Source organism: Aptenodytes patagonicus, chromosome 9 (assembly GCF_965638725.1).
Source record: "Aptenodytes patagonicus chromosome 9, bAptPat1.pri.cur, whole genome shotgun sequence".
NCBI classification, from domain to species: Eukaryota; Metazoa; Chordata; class Aves; order Sphenisciformes; family Spheniscidae; genus Aptenodytes; species Aptenodytes patagonicus.
The window spans coordinates 6,441,138-6,465,792 of NC_134957.1; the positions used below are offsets into that span (position 1 = coordinate 6,441,138).

The 24,655-nt window shown below is 35.5% G+C and overlaps 1 protein-coding gene across 5 annotated transcripts in view; it reads right to left on the reverse strand.

Annotated features, from left to right (window-relative positions):
• PCDH11X (protocadherin 11 X-linked) overlaps window positions 1-24,655 on the reverse strand; it is a 525,749-nt gene that overhangs the window by 435,315 nt on the left and 65,779 nt on the right. For 4 of the 5 annotated variants that reach the window (XR_012996070.1, XM_076347002.1, XM_076347003.1 and 1 more), the window contains exons 3-4: window positions 10,027-10,074; window positions 4,464-6,950 (exon numbers count right to left, since the gene is read on the reverse strand). Coding sequence is in view for 4 of the 5 variants with exons in the window: in XM_076347002.1 (XP_076203117.1) it covers window positions 4,464-6,950; window positions 10,027-10,074 (2,535 nt within the window). In the remaining variant the exon portion in view is untranslated. The remainder of the gene's footprint in view (window positions 1-4,463; window positions 6,951-10,026; window positions 10,075-24,655) is intronic. The other variant, XM_076347004.1, reaches the window with a different exon arrangement.

Below are 24,655 nucleotides of genomic sequence, written 5' to 3' on the forward strand. Positions count from 1 at the left end.
TTTATCTCCAGTCAGTTTCTAACAAACAAGTTGAGCAGAGATCACTGTGTCATCTGAAATTTCTATTCCTAAGTATGGATATGTTCACAGATGATAGAATCCTGGCAACTAAAAACAACTAATGAAGATTTGCATTAGTAAATACGAGAAGAATCAATCTGCACACCTGTTCACTCCCTCAACAACGTCCCGAAGATGGCATAGTGTACTAGCAGTGGAGCTAAATTAACATACAGACCAGAGTCCACTGTGAAGCAGGGAGAACCACCAAAAGGCATGTAATCTTAGATTCAGAGCATGATTGCACCTTCCAGCTCTATCAGTGGAAGAGGTGGACTGAAACTGACCCAAGTCCTCCAGTGCTGCTTTCATGAACAGCCACACTTCTTCACTAACACAAAGTCAGATAAAACTCGTTCTTAAGCTAAAGTTTAAAATGACAATACAAAAGGTGACAGGACCCTTCCTGAGTGATCAGGTGTTTATTTTCAAGGATTTCTACTGTTCCTATAGTATGCATTATACTATTTTCAAATAAAAAGAATGCCTGAAATAGCATTAATTAAAAGAAAGGGACAAGAGGGAGGATGCATGGGAAGTTCTAATGAACCTTTGTGGCAGTAGCTTCTTTGAACCAAGCTGCCAGCGATCACATTGTAGTCTATAATTATACATGTTTTGAATAGACAGGCTGATACCTAGACAGGAATTTGAACTGTCTGAAAGTTGTTTAAAGTTTTGCAGAGTTGAGCAAAGATTTCAGATTTTAAAATTGTGTTACATACTACATGAAAACTAGACTGGAAAAGCCTCTCCTTTCTTTTCATCATTGCAGCGCAAATGCAAAAAAGAATTAGAAGATTTGTGTCAGTATGAAATACTTCACATAGTCTGCTCTCACTAAGATAAATGTCAAAAGCAATTGAGCTTTTACAAAGCTTGCAGACAGATAAACTTTAAAGGTGCTGTACGTTTTTCTACCAAAGAAATGCATCTTTCTACAAGGCCCACGACTACCAAACCAATGAAAATCTGATGACACTGAAAGTCAGTTTGATTTTATGAGCCTCCAAATATCCTAGTTTGAAAAACCTTATTATGAATAAGAAGCTCCTTCACAATTTACCTCTTAGTAAAACTTCTTTAAGAGTTCTCTCTACTACATCCCAAAAGAAAGCATGCTATTCTGAAGGTCTACTGTCACCAGTATTTATTAATTCCTACTGTGTAACTTCAAAATAATGATACCTCTCTCCCTTGCCCTTTCTCACATACAAGTACAACAGAAGCTTGATCTCTCTCTTAGAGATTACATTAGAACCATACTTTTCCCTCTTCAACTTCCTGTAGTTCATGATTCAATGTGTCCTCAGCTGCTTCAGGAGTCTCTGGTTCCTTCTCCATAAAAATTTCAGCTGTTGCATTGCTGTATTTATTTGCCCACGTGACCACTAAAGAGATATTTTGATTTTTTAGTAGAAAAACCTTTCCATCTGCTCTTGCATGCTTTTTGAGTACAACTGTTATAATGACTTTCTGTCATTTTATAGATCATTTAGACAAATTTAGCAGTAAAGCAAACACATAATTTCCTTTCTTTAAAGACCTGAATCAATACCATTCAGACATACGCAAAATTTAGAGCTTCAAAAGAAACATATATTTTTAGCTTTAACTCAATATTATTTCAAATATCTTGCATGCACAAAACTATGAACTGTTGAGATGTGTGGCCTATTAATATCAGCGCCCATTAGAAACTGAAGAGGTATCTTCACAGTGAATATAATCTTCTTTAGTCTCCTTCAGAGAGCTTTTGGCTTGTAAAAGGGATGTATTACAGTAATTGTTAGTGATAAAGTAAAATATTTTTTCCTCACATTAGACATCTTATTTTCATTTTTCAAACTAGCACATCTCCTTTTTTAACTGAACTTATTATCCTTCAATTCTCCAGGCTGTCCTACAGTTTTCTGAAAATTCAGAGTGTACGACACAAATGCATCATTAACCACAAACATCCTGTTAGTCTCCGAGCCTGGAGGATGGCGGAACAGCATGACATCTGAAGCACTGTGGCAGAAGCTTAGTTTTGTTTGTTTCATTTCTTTACTGGCTGACAGTGACAACTCTAAGTTAGTCTGTCCTGAGCCACCTTCTATAGCCCCACAGGAGATAAAACTATACAGACTACAATATACAAAACCAGGTTAGGAGTAAGACTGACTTTTAAAAGATCCGTTGACATTTAAGAAATACTTTGCTTGTTTTTACTTATCATGAAATACAATTCTGCCTTTGTGATCATGGTCCAACACAAAGGATTTAACTCTAGTGGCCTTTCTTGCCCAAGTTATGTAAATAAATACATTAATCAAATTACTTATATTTTATTTAAATAAGTAACAAAAAATGTGAATTCATGTGTTTAAAGGTAAATGTTGCTTTCAAATTAGTGTAAAAGGCCATTGATAGTGAGCAGTTATACTTTCTCCAACAATGTGATCACTTTCATACAGAAAAATAAACCTAAAAGAAGGATAACTGTACATTTAACAAAATCAGTACAAATAGTAATATTAATCTCTTTTTTATATATTCAGCACATACTAATATAATTTCAGGTACAGCTATATGAAGATAAGCTACTATCAGGTAATGAGAGGTAATGAGTATTAAAAAAAAAAACAGTTCTATTCTGCTCTTCCAGATAGGAAGCCCCTGTCATTGACCTTTAAGGTACAGATAAAAGAAAATGCTCTTTTCCCCAACCAACTTCTAAAGAAGAGAACTGCTTTCCATTCTACTTTAAAAGCCCCTTCTGATGGAAGAACTATGTTAGTAAAAACCTAGAGAGTCACCAGCTTGCTTTCTTTATCAGCAGCATTACTGCATGTATTTGAGCAGACAATGGAAGAACCTTTTTGGCTCAGAGGAACTATACCAGAACTCAATTGAAAAATCACTTAGATCAGACCTACGGAGATGCTGAAAACAGCACCACCATCCTCAGAGTTATGAGAGTTCAAACAGATGAACAAATTAGCAAGAAGCTTTTCTAATGTGTAATTTAAATTAACACATTCAAATACCTTTAATAGAAAATACTCAAATCTCGAAAAGCGATACATTTTTCATTGCTGTCGTGTCTTAGAAATAAGATTTTTTTTTTCCTTCAATTTTTCTGTTAATACATCTCAGAAAAAGATGAAAGTTTTATAAAGTGTAGTGATATGGACTACCGCACAGATTTGTGTTGGTAAGGGGAATGAAATACAATAAAATAAACAACCCATCCCGCAATTTTCAAAAATATGATGACTGCTTTGAATGACGAGCTTTTTTTAGGCACATTTTGTTATCACTATAGTGGTAATAAAACAAAGCCCACAGAAAATAATTCAAAACCTCAGCTGGAGCAAAAAGTCTATCAGACAGTCATGCTGAGGATTTGTTCCCGAGCAATAGTATTAAAACATATTATCAATAATATAATAAACTCTCCTGAAACATTTGTTTCTTTAATGATTAATTCCTTGACTAAATAAAGCTTAACTAGAAAACTATTTTCACTGAAAACTTTGTGGTATTTGTGAAGAAAGAGAAGTAAACAGGCAAACAACAAAGCTTTATTATTAATGAAACTTTCCAGAATATGAATAGACATTAGATTCAATTTCCAGTGACTTAAAGCCTTTCTGTAGGGTCTTGAAGAATAAAAGGTACTTTGGTTCTCATTTTATTTTTAATCTTAAGCTGAGGATTCTTTAAACATTTCCTTTGCTGTACTGAATTTCTGAGAAGCTAGTATCTGGTTTATCAGGCACAGCAGCAAATAACTGAGAGCAATTATACTGATGCTTCTAATTTTCCCCTAGCTTTGCCTGTTGACTGTGTCATTCCACCAGATTTAAGTAGTCCAGTATGTTTCTAGTCTGAAAAAGGCACTGAAATTCTCAGAGGAAAATCCTTGCCTGCTTTTGAGAGACCTTGAAGTAAAGCTATGCCCAAACGAAGGCTGCAATTCCAGACTCCATTAATATTAAGAACCACTTATCAGATCCTGTAAATCTTTATTGCTTTCCACCTGGCCTAGATTTCTTCAATTCTTGAGCATACAATACTACAGAGGACAGTACCATAGCCCCTCTCTGCCTTACAGAGCTGCACTAGGTGCTGCAGTAATGCAGGAAGTGCCATACTGCCATCTGCAGTCAGGAATACCCACCAATGTAACAATTCACTGCTCAATTTCCTTACAGCCAACAGTCATTTTCTTTTAATTTTCTCCCTTAACACTGATGAATCTTAAATTGTTTACTTTTCAATGCCTCGATCAAACATGACCTTTCAAACTTTTAATCCTTGCAGAGAAAGTTATTTTGCAGTGCTTAGAGCTGGAGTTATAGTAATGGCAAAGTAAGAAGGGAAGGAGAAAGAAAGCACCTTAAAATTTCCATTACCTGTCTGGTGTGTATGGGGCCCGGGGTCTTGAAGCCTCCTTGACAGCTGCATTCAGAAACACTGTAAGGGTCTGAGCTGCTTGATGAGCACTTGGAAAGTGAGTCACAGCCCACCACAAAGGTGTTATCTAGAGGCAGTTCCTGAATGACATGGTGCTTCTTGGGGGGTACAGGAGTCTCAGGTTTAATTTGAAAGGTAGGCTGCGGAGAAGCAGACTTGTAGTGCTTTGCTAAATCTGGGCTGTCAGGCTTAAATGTGGTTGGTGTGGTGGCCCAGTTATATTTTCCCATAGTCTGTTCTTCTAGCTCTACAGGAATGTCTAAAGTGCCATTTATGTGCTCGTGGCCAGGATCATCAGGCTTAGATTCTTCAATAGTCACAAAGTTGAGGAGGAGACTTTTTGGAGAACGCTTCTTCTTCTTCTTCTTTTTCTTGATCTGCCTATTCTCTTGGTTTGGGGAAACCCATTCACCACTCTGCTTGTTTTTTTGGACAACCTTGTGCCTAGGCGTCTGGCGGCACCGTACTAAAGCAGTAACAAAAATTACCAGAATAACTGTCATAGTGCCTGCAATAATGGCAATGATAATCTTGACATAATCATTGGTTTGTGGGGTTATCTCACCATCCCCAACATTCTGGCCAACTGGAGTTTCCATATTCCTGCGCACTAGCTCTTGTACGTAGGAACTGTTGGTGACTGTCTCATTCACAAACAAATGCACAAGAGCTACAGTATAAAGAGACTCCGGCTGTCCTAGGTCATTGACTTTTATCACCAGTCTGTGCAAGCCATGATCTGATGTAATTACCTTCTCCTTCAAAGTAATATTGCCTGTTAATTGGTCAATTGTAAACAAGCCCCTTGAGTTCCCACCTATGATGCTATAGCGGAGCTCTGCATTCATTCCTGTGTCATTATCAACTGCAAAGACTTTAGTAACTACAGACCCAGGACTGGCTGATGTTGGAACCAACTCATATGAATAATTAGATGAAGGAATAACAAAAACAGGTCTGTTGTCATTTACATCAACAACATTGATGGTCACTTTGGCAGTTGAGGAACGCTGCAGTCTTCCTCCATCCACAGCTTTCACCTGGAAAGTATATGACCCCTGCTGTTCCCTATCAAAGGTAATGTTAGGTCTTATTACACCAGTAAGTGGATCTATAATGAAATTATCTCTACCATTTAATATAGAGAGAGTGACCGCAGCATTCTCTCCAGAGTCAGCATCTGTAACTGTGATAAGCCCCACTGTGCCATACATGGGTAAGTTTTCTGGCACATAGAAATTATATTCATTATGTGTGAAAGCAGGGCTGTTATCATTCTGGTCCAGGACGGACACTGTCACAGTAGCATTGGTCTGCAAGGGTGGCATCCCATTATCCTTAGCCAGCACAGTGAAGGAGTACCTGTCTTGCTTTTCTCTGTCCAGCTTTCTCACTGCTGTCAGAATGCCTGTACGGCGGTCAAGGTTGAAAATAGGGGGTGCATCAGAACCCAGGATATAGCTGATCTCAGCATTGCGTCCACTGTCAGCATCTGTAGCACTTATCTTGGTTAGCTGAGTACCAGGAGCATTGTTTTCAGGGATGGAAAGACCTATGATAGGCTGTGTGAAAACTGGGGCATTGTCATTTTCATCTTTAATTTTGATCAGGAGCATTGCAGACTGGTTTAAGGGAGGTTTCCCTGAATCTGAAGCCACTATTTTAATGGCATATTCCCGTGTGGCTTCATAATCTAGAAATGTGGCTGTCTCCAAGAGAAACTGATTATCAAACACTGGCTTTAGCCTAAAAGGGACATCATGATCTGTAAAACAAGTAACTTTTCCATTCAGATCAGCATCCTTGTCCATTACTGTTATCAATGCAATTTTTGTATTAAGGGGAGCCTTCTCAGACAAAAGCACTGTCCCGTTCACTGGATTGATGATGTATCTTGTGTCTATTGATGGGACATTGTCATTAATATCTGTGACATTAACAGTCACTGTTGCTCTTGATGGAGTTGAACTGCCATCACTTGCCAAAACAGTTAATTTGTGTACAGGAGATTCCTCCCTGTCTAGCGGTTCTCTTATAGTGATGAGGCCGGTGGTGTTATCAATGGCAAACAGCCTTTTGGCCAAACTGGAGATCTGATTGCTGAAATAGAAGTGGATTTGTGCATTTGAGCCAAGGTCTGCATCAGTGGCATGGAGCTGAGAAACAGAGGCACCCACTGGAGCATTTTCTGGAACACTAACTTCAATGTCATCCTCTTTGAAGACTGGCCGATTATCATTCACATCAGTCACTGTGACTTGCAGGATGGCAGTGCTAGATCTTGGAGGGCTTCCACCATCTTCAACTTTAATTTTCATCACATAGGTATCCTTCTGCTCCCTATCCAGGATCTGTTGGACAATCAGTTGAGGCCACTTATCTCCCTCAGGTGTCTCAATTATATCAAGACCAAATACATTTTGACCCTACAAGACACAGAAAGAACATACTTTAGCATGTCAGTATATTTAAATAGAGAAACATCTCATTAATGTTCTGAAATTGTCATGGAATATATATTTTTATATATACTGTATACAGGAATATACATTTATATATTTACCTTTATTTTGCAATATCAGATTTTGCTTTAAGCTCTGGGGCCTTAAGAAAGCTTCAGAGCAAACATAGGAAGAAACGGACACTTTAGAAAAACAGGGGGCTTTTTTTTGAGGGGGTGGCGGTGTGTTTTGGTTTGTTTTTTTAACAGTTTCTCTATTTCTGCAGAAAAGTTATTAAATTCCTGGACAGATGTAATTTGATTTCTCTATTGTATCAGTGAGTGTGGAAAAGAGGAATGAAGCCAAAGTTCAGCCACATCCAAAGGCAAGACAGTATGCATACACTGGAGGACCTAAACCAATATTCAATTTCATGGAAAACAAGAAAGGTAAAGGGACTGTTTCTCTGTTCGTGGAGCAACTCTAGGCATGATCTGAAACCATTAGCACAAAAAACCAACTCCATCATTGAAAAGGGGCTTACTACATAATGCAGGTGTTAGATGGTACAGACAAAACTAAGTCATAACAATTTATTAGAAAAGTATTTTAAAACTCATTAAAACTATTCCTTTCTTCATCATTATATCTTTTATATCTGTAGTGAAAATTACAATCCCAGTGAGAAAAGATGATCTATTTTCATTTCAAAAAATATCAGGGAACTGTGAGATCAATTTGAAAATAATAAATTTTTTTCATAGGATTTGTTGAACACCTAACACCCCTGGAACTGCAAAGAAATGCTACATATATTGCACAAACACAGCTTCTTTTAAAACACTAGTGTTGACAAAGTAGTCTGCTAAAATAAAGATTGGAATCTAGAAGTAGATTCCCTCTTCTGCTGTCTCTTCAGACAAGCAGGGATTAAGAATGTCACAATTATCCTCTTTTCTCTTCTCACATCTCTCACCCTTCAGAGGAAGAAATTATGTAAAGGCCATATCTTCCATAAGGGCAGAGCTGGAAGGCAGAGCACTAAAGCTGAATGTATAGGATGACCAGAAAAAGAAGGCATTGATAAAGATGCTGACTAATTAGGATTTTCTTTTTATGTGTCATACTTGTAATAATGAACAACTGCATCCAGCCTGGTTCTTTCTCTGTTTATTGTGCACCTTTACCCATGTGTGTTCTATGTGTGTTCTAAACTGATTTGAGACACTTCAGACCAAAGGGAAAGAAAATGTTCCCAGTGTGCAAGATTCTTTATTTCTCATTGATTGTAAAAGACTTGTATTCACTGTATTTTGCTACCCACCGTTAAGTGAATGCATTTATAGGTCTGATTCCATGTAAGGCTGTACTCTTTCACTGATTTGTTTTCTCAAAGCCAGAATTTGACCCTACATAAGTAATCATTTATTTCATGGAAGAGAACTATTCATCCACATTTCAAAAAATTACCGTGCCACTTGCACAGTATTTGTGACAACATTAAGTTGCAACTAGGGACAGTCTAAAGTGAACTGGAACACATTTTGAAACAATAAAACAAATACAGCTTTGGCTTCTTTAGCAGAAGGCATATGAAAATATAAGCCTTTCAAATCGTTTCTAAATCAAGATATACATTTTGAAGCAATTAGGTTAAATTTTAGAATGGTAATTCTCTGCTGATCTCTTCATGAAGGCGGAGTGTGAGTTTCCTCTTCATCTTCAATCTGGCTAGCAGTTATTTGCAATAAATTTCATAACTACTGAGAAATGATGAATTATATATTCTATGCTTTAACATAGATTTCCAGAAAAAAAAGTAACAGAAGCTAGAGGAAAAAAAAACCTGTCAGCTATCTTTTACTTCTTTATTTGTACACAAGTTGACAGATGGGCACTGATTATTCTGTCATTAGATCCCACAACTACAACAAACACTTCATATAGACTTTGAATATGTGCAGCTATACATATGCATACCCATTTCTGCTTTTCTTTAACTATCAAGTATGAGAAAGATATTTTTCAATATAGCATACGAGTTTGATATAAAATATAGAGCTTCACTTCCCCATCACTAGCAGTAAACTACTAGAGAACCAGAAAAGAATGCAAAGATCTCTTCCAAGTTAATTATTAAACATTTGAGTAATTTTCCATGGAAAAATAGTATCCAAGAGTATTTCTTGCTATTTAACACACGTTTATACATCTTTTTAAACCACCAAAAACAACAAAAAAAAGAGTTACAGAAAATTATACTTTCTCCTAATTCAAGCAAGCCTATTTCACGTTCTTTAAGGGATAAGGTTAGGTGTGACATTATGCTGCATTTTAACAAATGCATTTTCTAAGAACAGACAGTTCTCCCATTCTAAACACTCCAAAAAATGATGAAACATTCAAGAAACATATTTTTAAGATTATAAATACCTAATTCTCTCCTTTATGAGCAAAGAAATTGAGAGTTAAAAATCCTGAGAGAAACATGAAGAAAAACCTTCAGGATTAAACTCTTGATGATGAAGTAAATGGGTCTATCATCATTAAAACCTCAGGGAAGTGAAAATTTCCATTAGAGTCAGACTGTTATTTGGACTGAACTGTACCTCAGTCACCACATTATCGCAGTGATCTGAAGGTTTCGTTCACACTAGGAAGGGTATGAGTCCATAGGAAAAGCATAATAGATAATTAACATTTATATAGTACCTTTCGCCATTAAAATGTCTGACTGGTAAAAATCTGCTACATTATGATCTCCAGCACTACAGAGGGGTGGGAGTGAGAAAAAAAAAAGGTTGACTTTTTTAATCTAAAAAGACAGTTTAAGCAATGTAACCTAACTATTTGAGGCAAAACAAGGTTATGCCCATCTCAGAGCCAAGATTAGCTTTAAGAGGCTCTGGCCCTGATCACAGGATTCTTTATCAGGGCAATAAGTAAATCTGTTACCTTATTCAATTTTCATAACATCCTTTTCAGTGGATTCATGCACACAGTAGTCCCTGAAATAATGAAACTGGTATTCTTGTTGAACACTCCCTACTCATATATTTACCTGATCGTTTGTAATGGATCCAAATGTCCTTTTCGGAGCTGTTTTGGGCTGTCATGTAAATAAAAAATTAGAGAGTTTTTTAAAAACGGTAACATTTAGGTAGATTAATAAATACATAATCAATGACACATGGACACTTAATGTGATAAGCCAGAAGAGCTTCTAGTATTATGAACAGGACTGCACGTGATAAAGTGCACCTAACGCCTACACATAATTTGCCTCTAGACATACATATTGCAGTATCACAGTATCTCACCACAGTGTTTTGTAAAATCCATGGGGTATTGACTACCTAGACATTGTAATGAATGTTCAAATTGTAATGTGGGCTTCATTGTTGAGAGGAATGGGAAAAAAGACCAGCTCATAACAGTGGCACGGTCTGTTTTGTTCAAAACATCTTACGAATTTACACTTGCAGACCAGTAAGTTGATAGAACATAGTAATTTCTCAAAGAAATAGGGAAGGGAAAGAATATTGTGCTCAATAACCATATAAAAACAACTGCTTGTGATACAAAGTACTCTGAAATTAAGACAGTCTTTTAGTGATTATTTCTTAAAACATTACAAATTATATAATTGTATATAATAACTATACATAGTTAACTGCCAAAGAATAGATCAACACTGTCCTCAATCTTCATTCAAGAAGAGTATTCTGAAGCTTTAGAGAAAGACATACAAGCAAAGACAGTTCATTGTTTTGTGTCTACAACTTCGCTCTATACTTATTATCAATACTTACCTTCATGCACTGTAAATGACAAACACATTATAGGATGTATGTCTTTAGGTCAACTGAATCTTAAACAAAAGTCAAGGGCTAGACAACATGCATATAATAAACTTTCACTAATGTTCTACAGTAACTTATTTCAATGAACATTGCAACAAGCTAGAAGTGCACACTTACTTATTACATGTCAACCATCCTCCTAAAATCAGCTAGTTTTATTATTTCTAAAAATCTTACTCTGCCTGAAATCTAAAATAAGCAGTGACTAAATTCTAGCAGGCCAAATACAACAATACTGGGAAATAAAATGAACAAAATGTTAAAAATAGAAAAAAATTAAAAAGGAAGAAAAAAAAGATAAAAAGATCAGCTTCCCATTAGAAAGTAATTCAGTAATTCATTGAAGTAATTACTTAAGAATAAAACCTTTGGCTGAAATGCAGTCTTGTGTCCAAAGGACCCTAAAATATTTTCAGAAAGTCCAGAAAATAACGTATGTTTGCTAACTGCTAGTTATTTCAGATATAGCAACACACAAAACCTGTGCAGGTCTCCTGCAAAATTACAAGATAGGTCCCAGAAACTGTATCCTTGTCTGTTTTTGTCAGGACATATGGAACTGCTCTATAACTGTTGTGTTATATTAGCAAAGAAAAGAATATAGTAGCACAATTTCAATTCCTAATGCAGAAAACTGGACAACAGTTATACAGTGGACAGCATTTTTAATAAAAGCTGAAAATTACACTTGCATTTTTCTTTCAAAGGTGATACTTTGGATGTGAAAATGTGAATTCTCAAAGCCAAACTAAAACCTTAAACACAAAATATTCTACTTGATAGGCAATAATGGATGTAAGTTCCTATAATAGGTGCATATTAGTACACTCAGATCTATAATTTCGTAAGAGTTGCAGCTCTAATAAAGGTCCCTTGTCTGCTATTACTTACACAGTGTGCAATTCATGTGTTCATGCATTCTAGAAGATTAAATTGCTGGATAGCTGTCCTGTTTAAAGACTGCACAGTCACTACCCTCATCACATCGCACAGCTTACAACCCAAAGTTACTTGAAATATGTGTTATTAATACCGACGGTTACCTTATGAACTGAGTAACAATACCTCAAAGGAGAAAATAAAATTACAAAGGTAAGAAATTTTTATAATGTAAAACTCAGCAGATGCAAAGTTGCTTACATATTTGAAACACTAGCTCTTTGTCAAAACAACTAGACTTTTAATCTGTAGGCCAAGATTCCTATGAGTTTTGTTCATTTTATGGTTTTCTGTCAGTATCACACACAGTTTCACATGGTTTCCTTTGAAGCAAGCCAAAGCTTAGCTCTGAATAAACTGAACTTACAGGTTCAAATCCACAGTAAAAGTAGGACTTGGAAGCTTCCAATCATGCACGAACCTAAAGCGAATTTTGTGCATTCAGAACCCTGATTAGCTCCATCCCTACATAAAAGTTAAGGACATCATTTATTAGCAATGTGTATATCATAACTTGCTATTTTTCCACCTCCAATTATAAAAGAGCTTCTATAAATGTAAAGCACTGCCAAAGAATTCCTCTCCATATATACAACCACACACAAAACCTTACTCATCCTATGAAGCAGACAGAAAGCAAAATGCTGTAGATGGGATCAATAGAACATAAGGATAATAATGAACCATTTTATGCTGGAAAGGAACAGTGAAAAGTGTAATATGGAATGAAGAAGCAGACAATCAATGCATTTAATACTGATTTTCTGAAGAAGAAAAAAAGGCTAGGAGGTATACCTAAACACAAAATTACTTCCTTGGAAATCTGAATTTAATGTTACTATAAAAAGATTGAAACTGTTCTAATAATTACATCGCTTGAGCCTCCTTAATCCTTTCGGATGATTTGTTCCTTTCTGTAAAGAGTTCCTTTCAATCTTGTCATATTCTGAACATTGTCAACTTTATTTTTTAAGATAGATATATATAAGGTAGACAGATAACTTCTTGTAAGACAGAATATTTTTGCATCCTCCTCAATTCTTGGCATCCAATTCTCAGAACGTGTTTATTAGATCATGTTCACCTCCATTAAGGAGAAAGTTAGAGACAGTGAATACTACATTTTTAATATATTTACTTTTTTGCTGCCCTGATTTCTCCAGTCTACACTTAAAGCAAGCCTGAAACTCCATACCTAAAATGTGTTAACATTTTTAATCTACAAGCTTTACAAGGGAGAGAACATGGAGATCTGGAAAGTAGCAATACACACACTTAACATTTTCAAGACCACACCAGGTTTCAAGAGTAACTCTCTTCCCATATTACATCTTTGGTCTGTGAAATGCCGTTTCAACTTTTTTTTTTTTTTTTTTAATGAAATCCAGCTTCTCTTTTGAACCATGGATTACAATTGGAAAAAAAAAAAAACCCCACACCAAAATCCACAACCCAAAACAAAACAAAACCCCAAAACTTTTCTTTTAATAAAAATTCACTTCGCATACCTCTACAAACTAGGGTAGGAGTAATGCTGTATCCACATTACTCCTTTAACATGATATAAAATTACCAAGATAATTGCTTACAAAAAAGTGGCAGCAGGAACTGGGCTGTCACTTGAATAGTCTTGCACAATGTACTGTAGACATACAATTATATATTTCAGCAAAATATGCAGCTGCGCCACAAAACTTTAAGGAATTTATCTTCACAATACTCCTGCTATATAAATAGTTGTACCACTATCTAAAGATGGGAAATTGAAGTACAGAGACATTTTATCAGTTGTCCAAGGTTTATAGCTCGTCTGAAAGAGCCAGCCACTTCTGAATTATCAATCACGTTTGAAACTAAACTTTAGAACTTTAAACTTTAGAAACTAAACTTTAGAATTTTAAACTTTAAACAAAAGTTCTTTCATTTAGAGACACTCTTCCCAAAAGAAGAAAGGTCAATAGCTGCAGGTAAGGCAATTAGGAAAGTAACCTCCCCTCTTAATGTCCTCCATTATAGTTGTTCAGAAATATTCACAGACATCCTATTGAACAGGAAACTACATTTTCAACACACCTGAAGGTGTGCAGATTAAGATATTAAATATGTTTGAGCTTTGCTCCGAATTCCCATGTTTCCACAGCTAGATAAAGCTCCAGCTACCTGACTTGTCCTTCAGTATGTTCTCTGTCTTTGTAGTCACACTATAGATATATAATGAAGAAAAAAAATTAGGATTTCTATTAGGCAACAATATATTCAATGAGTGTATTTTTATATTTGCATTATATATGTGTGACAATTACATATTTGCTCAATTGCCTAGTGGAGAACAGCAAAAGGAACAGAACCGAGTATCTCTAAAAAAGAGAAATAAATGAGTACATGTTTTAGTGATGTAATTCTCTAATGCATCACTGTACTTTTGGAGGTAACAGCTAACACTTCTGTATTGCTGTTCAGAACAGCTCCTAAATCACAACCTCATTTTGCTTCGACAGCCAAACAAGGTATCTTAGGCTCCTAATCGCACATTTTAGAGCTCTCAGATGAATGCTGACTGGGTGTTGGAGCAGTGTGAACCTGTAATGCCCTCCTATTCACTACCTGCTCTATAACCAGATCAGTACTTTCAGGCAGAAGGCGATTAAAACTGACAGCCACTTCTATACAAGAAAACAGAAACAACTGAGACGTTTCTGAAAATTCCTTTACCCTGAAGCAGAGACTGTCCAGTATCTTCAGTTTCCAGTAACTCCAGTGGGAACTGGGGGTGACGGACACATATGGATTTGGCTCATGACAAACAGAAAAACAAAAAATAAAATAGACAAAACCTTTGCCCTTTGTTAAAGAGGAGTACAATTTACAAAACCAATGTTCATTAAAATAATGTATTGTTATTATCTCATTCCCTCTTACACACACACACAAAATTTCAGCTAAGGTGCATGATTTCTTTAAATACATGGCATCCTCATTAAGACAAACCCATATCCTAACCTCTGATGCTGTAGTTTTTCCAAGAAGTTATTTAGCAAGACTATCTTATTTGATCTGAGGCCCTTTGAAACTGAAGTTCAGCTGTGAGCAAAACCACTGTATCTTCCCTTTATGTTTACACTTTCAAGGAAAAAATGTTGACAAAACTTTCGTCTGAATGGCATGAGTATCTCACACACACACTCCCTTCTCTTCAGGAATCCTAGCATCCAGAAGCACAAAGAAAATAAACGAATAGGATAACATGTTCTCTGGATTTACATCACAAGGACATTCTTTCACATGCAGAGACCATACTTTAATGTGCGTGTATCCCTGCTTTATGAATTTTGACATTACAAAATACACACCCTTAATGCAGAAAACAATTCACGTGGGCAAAAATGTAACAGAATGAGAAAAAAACATAATATAATAGCGTTCCCTTCTTTCATTTTCAATAGACTTCCCCCAGCTTTCACAAACAGGCTTTAGGAATTGTAGGCCTGTCGCAAATACTGCTGAAATGAACATGATAGTAAGCCTTTCTCAAGACCTCCACTCTTTGCAGGGTTTTGTAAAACTCAGGAGAAAGTTTGTGTGGGACGTTTAACTACCACAGGATCATTTTTGCTTTTGAAAGAAATGAAGCTATGCTTTTCCAAATAATGAAAACTTATCCTTTTTGTATTATTCTGAGAAAATAACAGTGGAACTACCATATTATACTGTAAAAGTACGCGACATATGTAAGTGCAAAATGCCACTTCACTACACATTGGAAGATAATAAATAATACTGCAATTTCAGAGTCATAAATCAGACAGTTGCTGAGAAGATGTATAGAGTGACAGTAAGTACTAAAAATAGATCCAGAGAGACTGAATTCTAAAACTCATTAAATAAAAGTGTTTTCACCACGTTGATCAGGGAATGTAGGACATAAACTAAAAGTGTATTTTCTGGTGCTGGATTTATCACGAAGACATCTTGTCTTCTTCCTCCTCCAGTGTTACTGACTCCTATTTATCTGAATCAGTAGAACAAAAGCAACATAAAAACGATGAAACATTTCCTTACTGTAAGGCAGTAACTTGACTCTGAAAGACGATTTTGAAAAGAACTCTTGTGCTACCTGTGTGTATTGAAATTTCTAGTATATAAACTGTCATGACTTTCTAGTTAACAAATTATATTCCTAAAAACAGCTTCCCTGTGAGTTGTTTGGGATCAAAAATCTTAAAAGCATATTTGATACATACTTTTATAAGTAGTTATACTCAAGAATATATTCCTTTCTAAAACCAAAAATAAAATTCCAATTTTACTCCAACTGAATACACTTGTGCATTTCTCAGAGTTAAAATCAGTGATGAAATTGATAGAATTGATTTGCAAAAAAGAAAATAAAATTAAGAATATTAGAATGGCATGTTTACAGGGGAAACACCAAACACTTATCATTCCATTCCAGCTTTTCTGCTCAGTTTTTGTTCACTGTTTATATTCTCTATAGCAGTTCAGTCTTGAATATACACTAAGAATTTTGGCTAATAGGCAGGGGTTTTTCCTCCAACAGAAAAAACACATGGAAAAAACCACAGAACCACAGAACACAATAAGGAAACATTTAAGCATGAAGAACACCAGCTTCAGAAGGTAAATACAATATCCATCTCCTGTTGCAAAGATCTAGATTAGTCCCACCAGGTAATGTGTATCGTCCAATAAATTGTGAACTATCTATGCTCTGAGGCTGAGATGAGCTCTCCCACAATTCATGAGAAAAATTGCATAGAGTGGTTAATCTTAGTAGTAAAGTGAATGACGGCACGTATCTCCACAGGAAAGCTAACACCAGAATAAACAAAATAGCTGAAGTGTTATTTAGCCATATGACTGACCTCACACAAACGGTACTATTCCAGAAAAAGCAAATTAAGCAAAGATAGTTGAAGCCATTTCTGCCCAGTAACAACTCCTGTAATCCAAGTCAGAGAAAAAGCAAGCTTTCCCAGGTCTGGGTCCACTCAAAGTTATTTCCTGAGGTTAATTCAATCACTATCCTAAACCAGATGTTTCCAAATAACCATGCATACTGTTTGCAGTACAATAAAACTTCATAATATGCACATAGAAACTGGACCTGCGGCTTCTTCCTTAGTGGAAAATATCAACAGCTTTTGGGCAACCAACATGATTTCAACCACCAAGGTGTCCATGTGGCAGACAAGAACTGAGAACTTCCCCTAGATTCTTCATAACTACTCCACTATGATAACAACCCCAGGTTAAAGAACCATCACAATGCCCATAGAATTAATCTTGCTTTGAGACACTTGCTAACAAAGACAGCATCTCTCAGCCACATACAGGTTAGAATTAGGAAAATGGTTGTAAGAAAGCACCCTCTGGGGATGATAACATGCTCTGAATTATTCAATGAGAAGTTTAGCCTTTGTATTCTAAAAACTTGATGTAAACAACTGAATCTACCAAACCAAAACTATTAAAATAAATCAACCTAAAATCCAGCAAAAACATGTTAACTTATGTCCACCAGCTGAGAAACTGATCATCATGGAAAATGACACACACCTCAAACGATGTAACTTAAACACTCCTTAAACAATTTTTAACTTAGACACACAGACTTAGCCTATACCTTGATTTTTACACTTAAATCTATTTCTTTATTTTAAAGGGTTTAATGTATTGTTGGGATTCTTGCATATTAAGGTATTAAGCTACAAACAAGGATTCAATTTCTTATGCTTATGAAGCAGTGAGTTAAACGAACAGTTGGGTTTAAATTCAAAATTTTTGTTAGGCACATTACCATTTTTAAAACATGCCTGGGACATTCTACCAACTACTACATCTGTCATTAGACATCAAGTTCACAGATACTGAAATAAGACAAAACAAGTGCTCTCCAAGAAAGCATTGAGTCAATTTGTTCATAGAAATCTGCAGGACTGCTCACTACAACAAAATAGTTTTCAGTTGTTACATGGATTCACAATTTAGAGTACTATCTCAAAATCCTAAGTGGACACTACAAAACTAGTTGCTAAATTTGTTATGCATTCTACCTACAGAGTCAAAACTCTACTTCCACCCTCGATTAACTCTTCTGTTACCATAAGAAGAGGCCTACCGTGAATATATGTATAAGAACCCATTGTAAAATGTAAAATTGAATGAAATCTGTTTTGAAATTCAGCATTATGGCTTTTAACAAAACAGCAAACCTAGACTAAATTAGTGAAAGTGAGTATGACAGCTGAAATGACAGAGCTTCCAAGAGGGCTAAGCATTATTAAAGTTTTTCCTTATTATGCTCTTAGGCACAATCTGATTAGTTCCAACAGCTGTGCAGCAGGAAAAGCCAACCAATCATTCCACAGTAATACGCATATTAACGTATCTCTTTAGTTTTCAGTGATTTCAGAGCCAGGTAGCACATAGCACTCTAGCATGAGCTTGTGTCTTTTGATTTATAGTGATACTGAATATTTCATATGCAAACCATGTCAGAAATTCCTGATCATCACAACATAAGTTACTACCTTAAAACCTTTTCTGATGGATAAACTTGTTCTACCCACTAGTAAACAAAGAAAAAAACAAAAAATATGAGGGGGGGTGTGGAATCCACTGTGCATAACTTAAATTACTCAGGTCTTTGTTAGAGGCAATGAATAACAAAAAGAAATTTTCTTTGTTACCTTGCCCATGAAACTCAGTAGCCTGTAGCATACGCTATGCTGTGACAAATATGTAGTTGAACTTCAAACCAATATTCAAAATAGTTTCTGAAAGACTTAACTCCTGTTTATAAGAACTCTTCTAATATTATCCCCTCTCTGAGGGGAGACCTCATTGCTCTCTACAACTACCTGAAAGGAGGTTGTAGTGAGGTGGGGGTCGGTCTCTTCTCCCAAGTAACTAGCGATAGGACGAGAGGAAATGGCCTCAAGCTGCGCCAGGGGAGGTTTAGATTGGACGTGAGGAAAAAATTCTTTACTGAAAGAGTGGTTAAACATTGGAACAGGCTGCCCAGGGGAGTGGTTGAGTCCCCATCCCTGGAAGTATTTAAAAGATGAGTAGATGAGGTGCTTAGGGACATGGTTTAGTGGGCCTGGTGGTGTTGGGTTGACGGTTGGACTCGATGATCTTAGAGGTCTGTTCCAACCTTAATGATTCTATGATTCTATGATTATCTGAACATTACAACAGCAATGAGGAGACTGGTGGCTTTACCGTTTCTTCTAGCCCTATGAATGGTTAGATACGATTTCTACACACACACACATACTACTTATTGTGAAAGTTTTCAAGCCTGGGAGTGAGATTTTCAACCAAATGGAACACTGAATTATATGTTCATCAAATAATTTTAAAGTTAATCATTAATATGGAAGCATCTAAAACCCTCAGGTTTTAATTCCACAAAGGTAAATTCACTTCTTAAAGAGCCTTGACTGTTCTTCTAGTTCTTTAACATAGGAAAACTTAGGAGAAAACATTATTCCTTGAGTAGTACAAAGTTTTCTGCCACTGGGTAGCAAAATAAATTCTGCTTATATCTCTGCCCTTTACTTCTCATCTTAGCTCAAGCATATATATGTTCCAAATATGAACCACATTAATTTTATTTCTACTTTATCTAATACAATGGGCATGCTTATTTGTGAAAAATGTATTTGCACAGTTTCTGATCTCCTCCATTAGCCTATGAAAAACTATATACATTTTTAAGTAAAGTAATAAAGTTTAACTCCTTCATCATTGTATCCAAAACACATTTCAAAGACAGGGCTGTTTTCATAGCATAAGAATGTCACCAGTGGACTGATGTAAACAGAAGCTAAAGTAAGTGCTCATCGCATGATGTAATTTCTAAAAAATTGCCCATATTCCGAATGCCCAAATTTTACAATTTACAATTTTTACACAACAGGTTCAAAATCCAACTGGAGAAACTGCACATATGAAAAAAAATCCAGATAAGAATATCCAAACCACCACTTCTGGACAAGAAATCTGTGAGCCTCCAACTTGTGGAAGCTCAGGAATAGCTTGGGAAAATATGCTTGTGCTGTTCTTACAATCTCTCCTAAGTATCTGATATCAAGTGTTAGCGACAGGATACAAGATCAGATGAAACTCACTTTCATCCAGCAAGGCCATTCTCAGATCAAGTCAGTATCATTCACATCACTTAGCTATAAGGAAACTGAGGCACAGAAAGCAGAAGTGACTCATTCACAACTACTCTGCAGACCAGAAGCAAAACCACAATGAGCCAAATCTCAGAGTCCAGTGACCCTCAAAGATCACATCATCAGCATACAGAATATGTGTTACAGAAAACAACATGAAAGCACAAATAATACTGGTTTAGATACCATGACAAAATGAGAACAGGATTTCAAGTCAATTGTACCCTTTTAGAAAACTGCCTAGGCAGTTTGAAAGAAGACATCACTATTTCTCATACAGCACTGCTCTAAGAAACAAAAACCTTTTATTCAGATTGCTCATTTATTCTCTCCAAAAGTTAATAGAAAGAATGATGACAAAACTGACCTTTTATAGAAGTCATAAACATTGTAAATAATCGTCCTGCCATCCACATATACCACAGTACTAGAAGAAAGACCATTGGAATGGGTTTTGTGTCCTTTATTTTTTTATTCAGACTCTTTGAACAATTTTTTATGTTTATTTTTCCCTTCATTATGACTGAAATGCACACACTTTTGCCTTCTAGGACCCCACCCTCACAAGCAACCTTGAAAGCAAAAACCACCACAGAAACAAAACAGATTCTATTGCTGCCCATGATGTCTATTGCTGTCATTGGTTAGTACTTAGCAGAAACAACTGGACTGGCAGAAATAACTATCTGAGACTTTGAAAACAGAGACAAGGAAAGACTGAGAAGACAAAAGTCCAGCTAAGATTCAGATGCGAAGGTGTACAGCAAAGGTCTTAAAGTCTTAACAGAATACACTTCAAAATCTGAGTAATAAAAAAATAAAAACATCAGAAACAGTCCTAAAACACAAACAATTTTTTTTTCTTTTAACTTTGTCAAACGTCCAGTTAGGCATTTAACTTAATTGCCAAGAACTCTGGATGATGCTGGTAGTTGAAGGTTTAAATTATTCAAATGACAATTTTTTATGAGTAAGAAACAACTACTGGACTACTTCAGAAGTTAAAAAAACATAAAAGTAATGTAAAGTCTTACAGAGAACTAGGTAATCCATAAACTTCAAGGAACTGATTCATGTTCTGATATTTTACAAGCATAGCAAGTATCTTGGATATTCATCTTGGATGAATATTTCATTTATGTGAAACAATAAAAGGTGTGCAACACTGATGGAAAGCAGAAACGTTCGATCAATCTTTTATGGTCTATTTGTAAGACTGACTTTCAAATTATGGTATTCACACTTTGTGTTGGCTTTCCATACAAAGGTCAATTCACCAATGGAAAATACTAATATATAACTGCCAGAATACTATTTTTGAGGTTACATGGGAAACAGGACAAGGAACAAAACAGAAGCTACTACTTCGTTTATACCTTTAAATGTGCTACAACAAATAGCTTTGAAAAGTCCCTAATGGAAATGAGGATGACAATTATATGGCTGGAGTTAAAATGAAGAGGAAAAAGTAATCTCGAAGTAAAAAAGCCATAATATCCCATTTTGAAAAGCACAGAGGAACATCCTGACTCAAAAGGGGGGGGGGGGGAACCAAACAAAAAACCAGAAAATGTCAATTTGCTTGATAAAGCAAAGAGAAAAAAATACAATTATTTGACTTTGGAACATCAGCAATAACCAAAGCAATAATACACATCACATTAATAGAGCCAGCAATTATAGCACAATGTGAGAAAAATGTATTTCAATACTGACAGCTGATGACTCAGAATTCATTCCCTTTACCAATGTTTCTTTTTGTTTCTTTAAAATTGTCTGAAATGCTCTTTGCTACATATCCCAGCTTCAAAAGCTCTACGGGACTTCAGTGTTCAGACCAATTATATTTCTGGGCTAGGGAATATAAATTACTTCATAATAAACCTTTCTTTCAGGAATAAAAATAACCATACTAATGCAGTCAAGTGCCACGATCCATGGTTGACACTCAATTTAAATATATTCTTTGATAGCTAAAAGAATATAATTTCTGGACTTACCTTTTTCTCCTCCCTGTACTTCCTCTTGAAAGGAAGAAAAATATTACATAGAGTGTATTTGGGGGAAAAATAGCTAGGATTATTTAAATCTCTATCAGTATCATCCAATACTGGAAAGCTAAAAGCAAAATTAAAATCAAGAACACGTTATTATTGTAAACGCTTCTTTAATATTTTGTGTATTTTATGACAACTAAAACCAGGAAAAACTATCTCTACTATTTTCAAAACATATCTTAAAAATTGGAAATCTTCATCCCTCCCAAAACCAGAGGTCATAGAAAAGTGACTTGGACAAAAGAAATATCTGAAAGCTTTGTGAATATTATCATTCACCTTTATTTTTTCTTTTCTTTACTGAACATTTTGAAAATAGTAGTATTTTTTTTTATTGTCTCATAGGTATATGTATATATTCACTATTCATGAATAACTTGTAATTTTTAATAATAATAATTGCAATAATTTTAGGATTTGCATGCAGTCTGCTGGAAACCCAGTTCAAGGTTTCTCATGATAGACATCCAAAATACAAGTAAAATTTATATTGCTGCATCCTTTACAATAACTAAAAGAAGCAGAAAAAAAATAATCCTCACAAAATTATTCTGAAACTAGAAATACTACAGATCCAAAGAACTTTTACATTCCACATTCCATATTCATACTCAACACAGAGTACGATTAGTTACTTTTCTTCTAGAACTTGTGATAATTTTTTATTTGGTCAAAAAAATAATGGTCTTCAAATGTTTCATGCTTGGATGGTGATAGCTCTTGCTGCCTTTAGTAATAAGGTTCTTATTTAGTAATAAACAAGTTTAATGACAAACTTTTAACTAAGAAAATTAGCAAAAAATTTAAAATCCTGTTGGATACATTGGTGATTACTATATCAAGCAGAAAACTGAAGACAGTTTCACTAACATAATTAATAAATAAATGGTCTGAAATTCAGAAACCTATGTCAGGTCATTCTTTAAAGACAAAATAGGGGCCAAAGAGAAACATCTGTATTCATAGATACTGACACTGAATACATAAAAATAATGTACCAGCACAACGGCAGTAAACTCAGGGTATTTTGAAAAGGCTCCTACCTCTTCCCTTTGTGACATACAAAATATGAAGTCTTTAAAATATTGTAGATTTTGAGACAGTAGTAAAGATTATGGGTGAAGTATGGTTTGTCTTAAGTGCACTGTTAGCAACCTGCCAGAATAAAAGATGTCCCATATATAAAATTACTAAATATATATATATAGTCTAAGCCACAATTTTTTCTTCTGCTGCATATGAGAAAAAGTTCCCAGAAGAGGTAATTTGTTAGCACTGTTCTCACCTATCAGATTTGGGGAAAGATAACAGTCGGAAACCTGGAGGCCATATTTGATCCCTAAGTATTTTGGGGGGCCCTGATTTATGCAAAGCAGGTAGGACAGATGAATTTTCAACAGCACAGGAAAGAGAGACACAAAGAAATCAGGTGACTTATCACAGAGTCAAGAACAGGTTTATAGACCACTCGTTGGACGGATGCAAGATCAGCGTTTGTCCTGCTAGCTGTGTTTGGTAGCTCCAAAAAAAAAAAAAAAAAAAAAGAGACCACCAACAGCTATCATTGAAACAGTTAGAAATACTACTCCAGGAACGATGTATTAAGCAGTTATCTATTTAAGAACTTACTAGTAAATGCAGTAGGAAAGACAGACAGACATGAAATGGCAGTTGATGACCGCATGGGGATTCACAAACTTACCAGTGAAAAACACAGAACCCACTGTGGCACAACATAAATCTGTCACCATTTTAAAAAATTGTGAACAACTTATTGTGGTGAAGCTCCACAGTTACAAGTGAGCAAACAACTACTACCTTTTTGGAACAACACACAGGTTAGGGAAGTATAAAAACAACGGCAAATGGGAACGCGTGATGAAATCTGAGGCCCCTGAAATTCTTGCAAGTTGCCTGAAAATCATCATCAAGTCATGAAACCTTAGCAGAGATCTGCCGAATTCCTCATTCTTCTCTATCCTTGAGCTTTTCATTACACTGTAAGGCATCAAGAGCGTCTTAATACACTAGGAAAGCACACAGTGATGTCATCCTCTTCACCCGAGTACTTCAGTGGCAAATTTGGTGTTCATTTCTATATACAGTTTTCAAATTTTTTCTGATTTTAAAAACCATATATATGGATTAAACAATGATCAGGAGCTGCTTTTATAATTGATAAAAGCATTTACTCCTTAAAAGCACTGATAAATTTATTTCATTTCAGACTGTGAAGGTATTGATTTTTCAAAGACTGAATTTCAATGTTAGATTGTCATGAGGAAACCTAATGATAGTTGTAAAAATTAAAATTTCAATTTTGAATTTTTTACTTACATATATTTTTAAATATAGCCCCCAAGAAGTGTGTGAAATACGTTGAGACACAGTGCACATTTCTGCTACCCTAACTCAAATTAATTTTCCAAGTAGTGACATATTTATACACAAGAAATCTACGTGCAGCTGTAACAACAGCATACTCTGTACCGATATTCAATTAAAACTGTTGGTCTTCCTGCTTACATCTTGTAGAAAGTCAAAAATAGAGAAAGTAAAATCAAATAAAAATAACAGTTTCTCACCCTCTGAAACTGAGGAGGATTTTATGGCAAGCATAACAA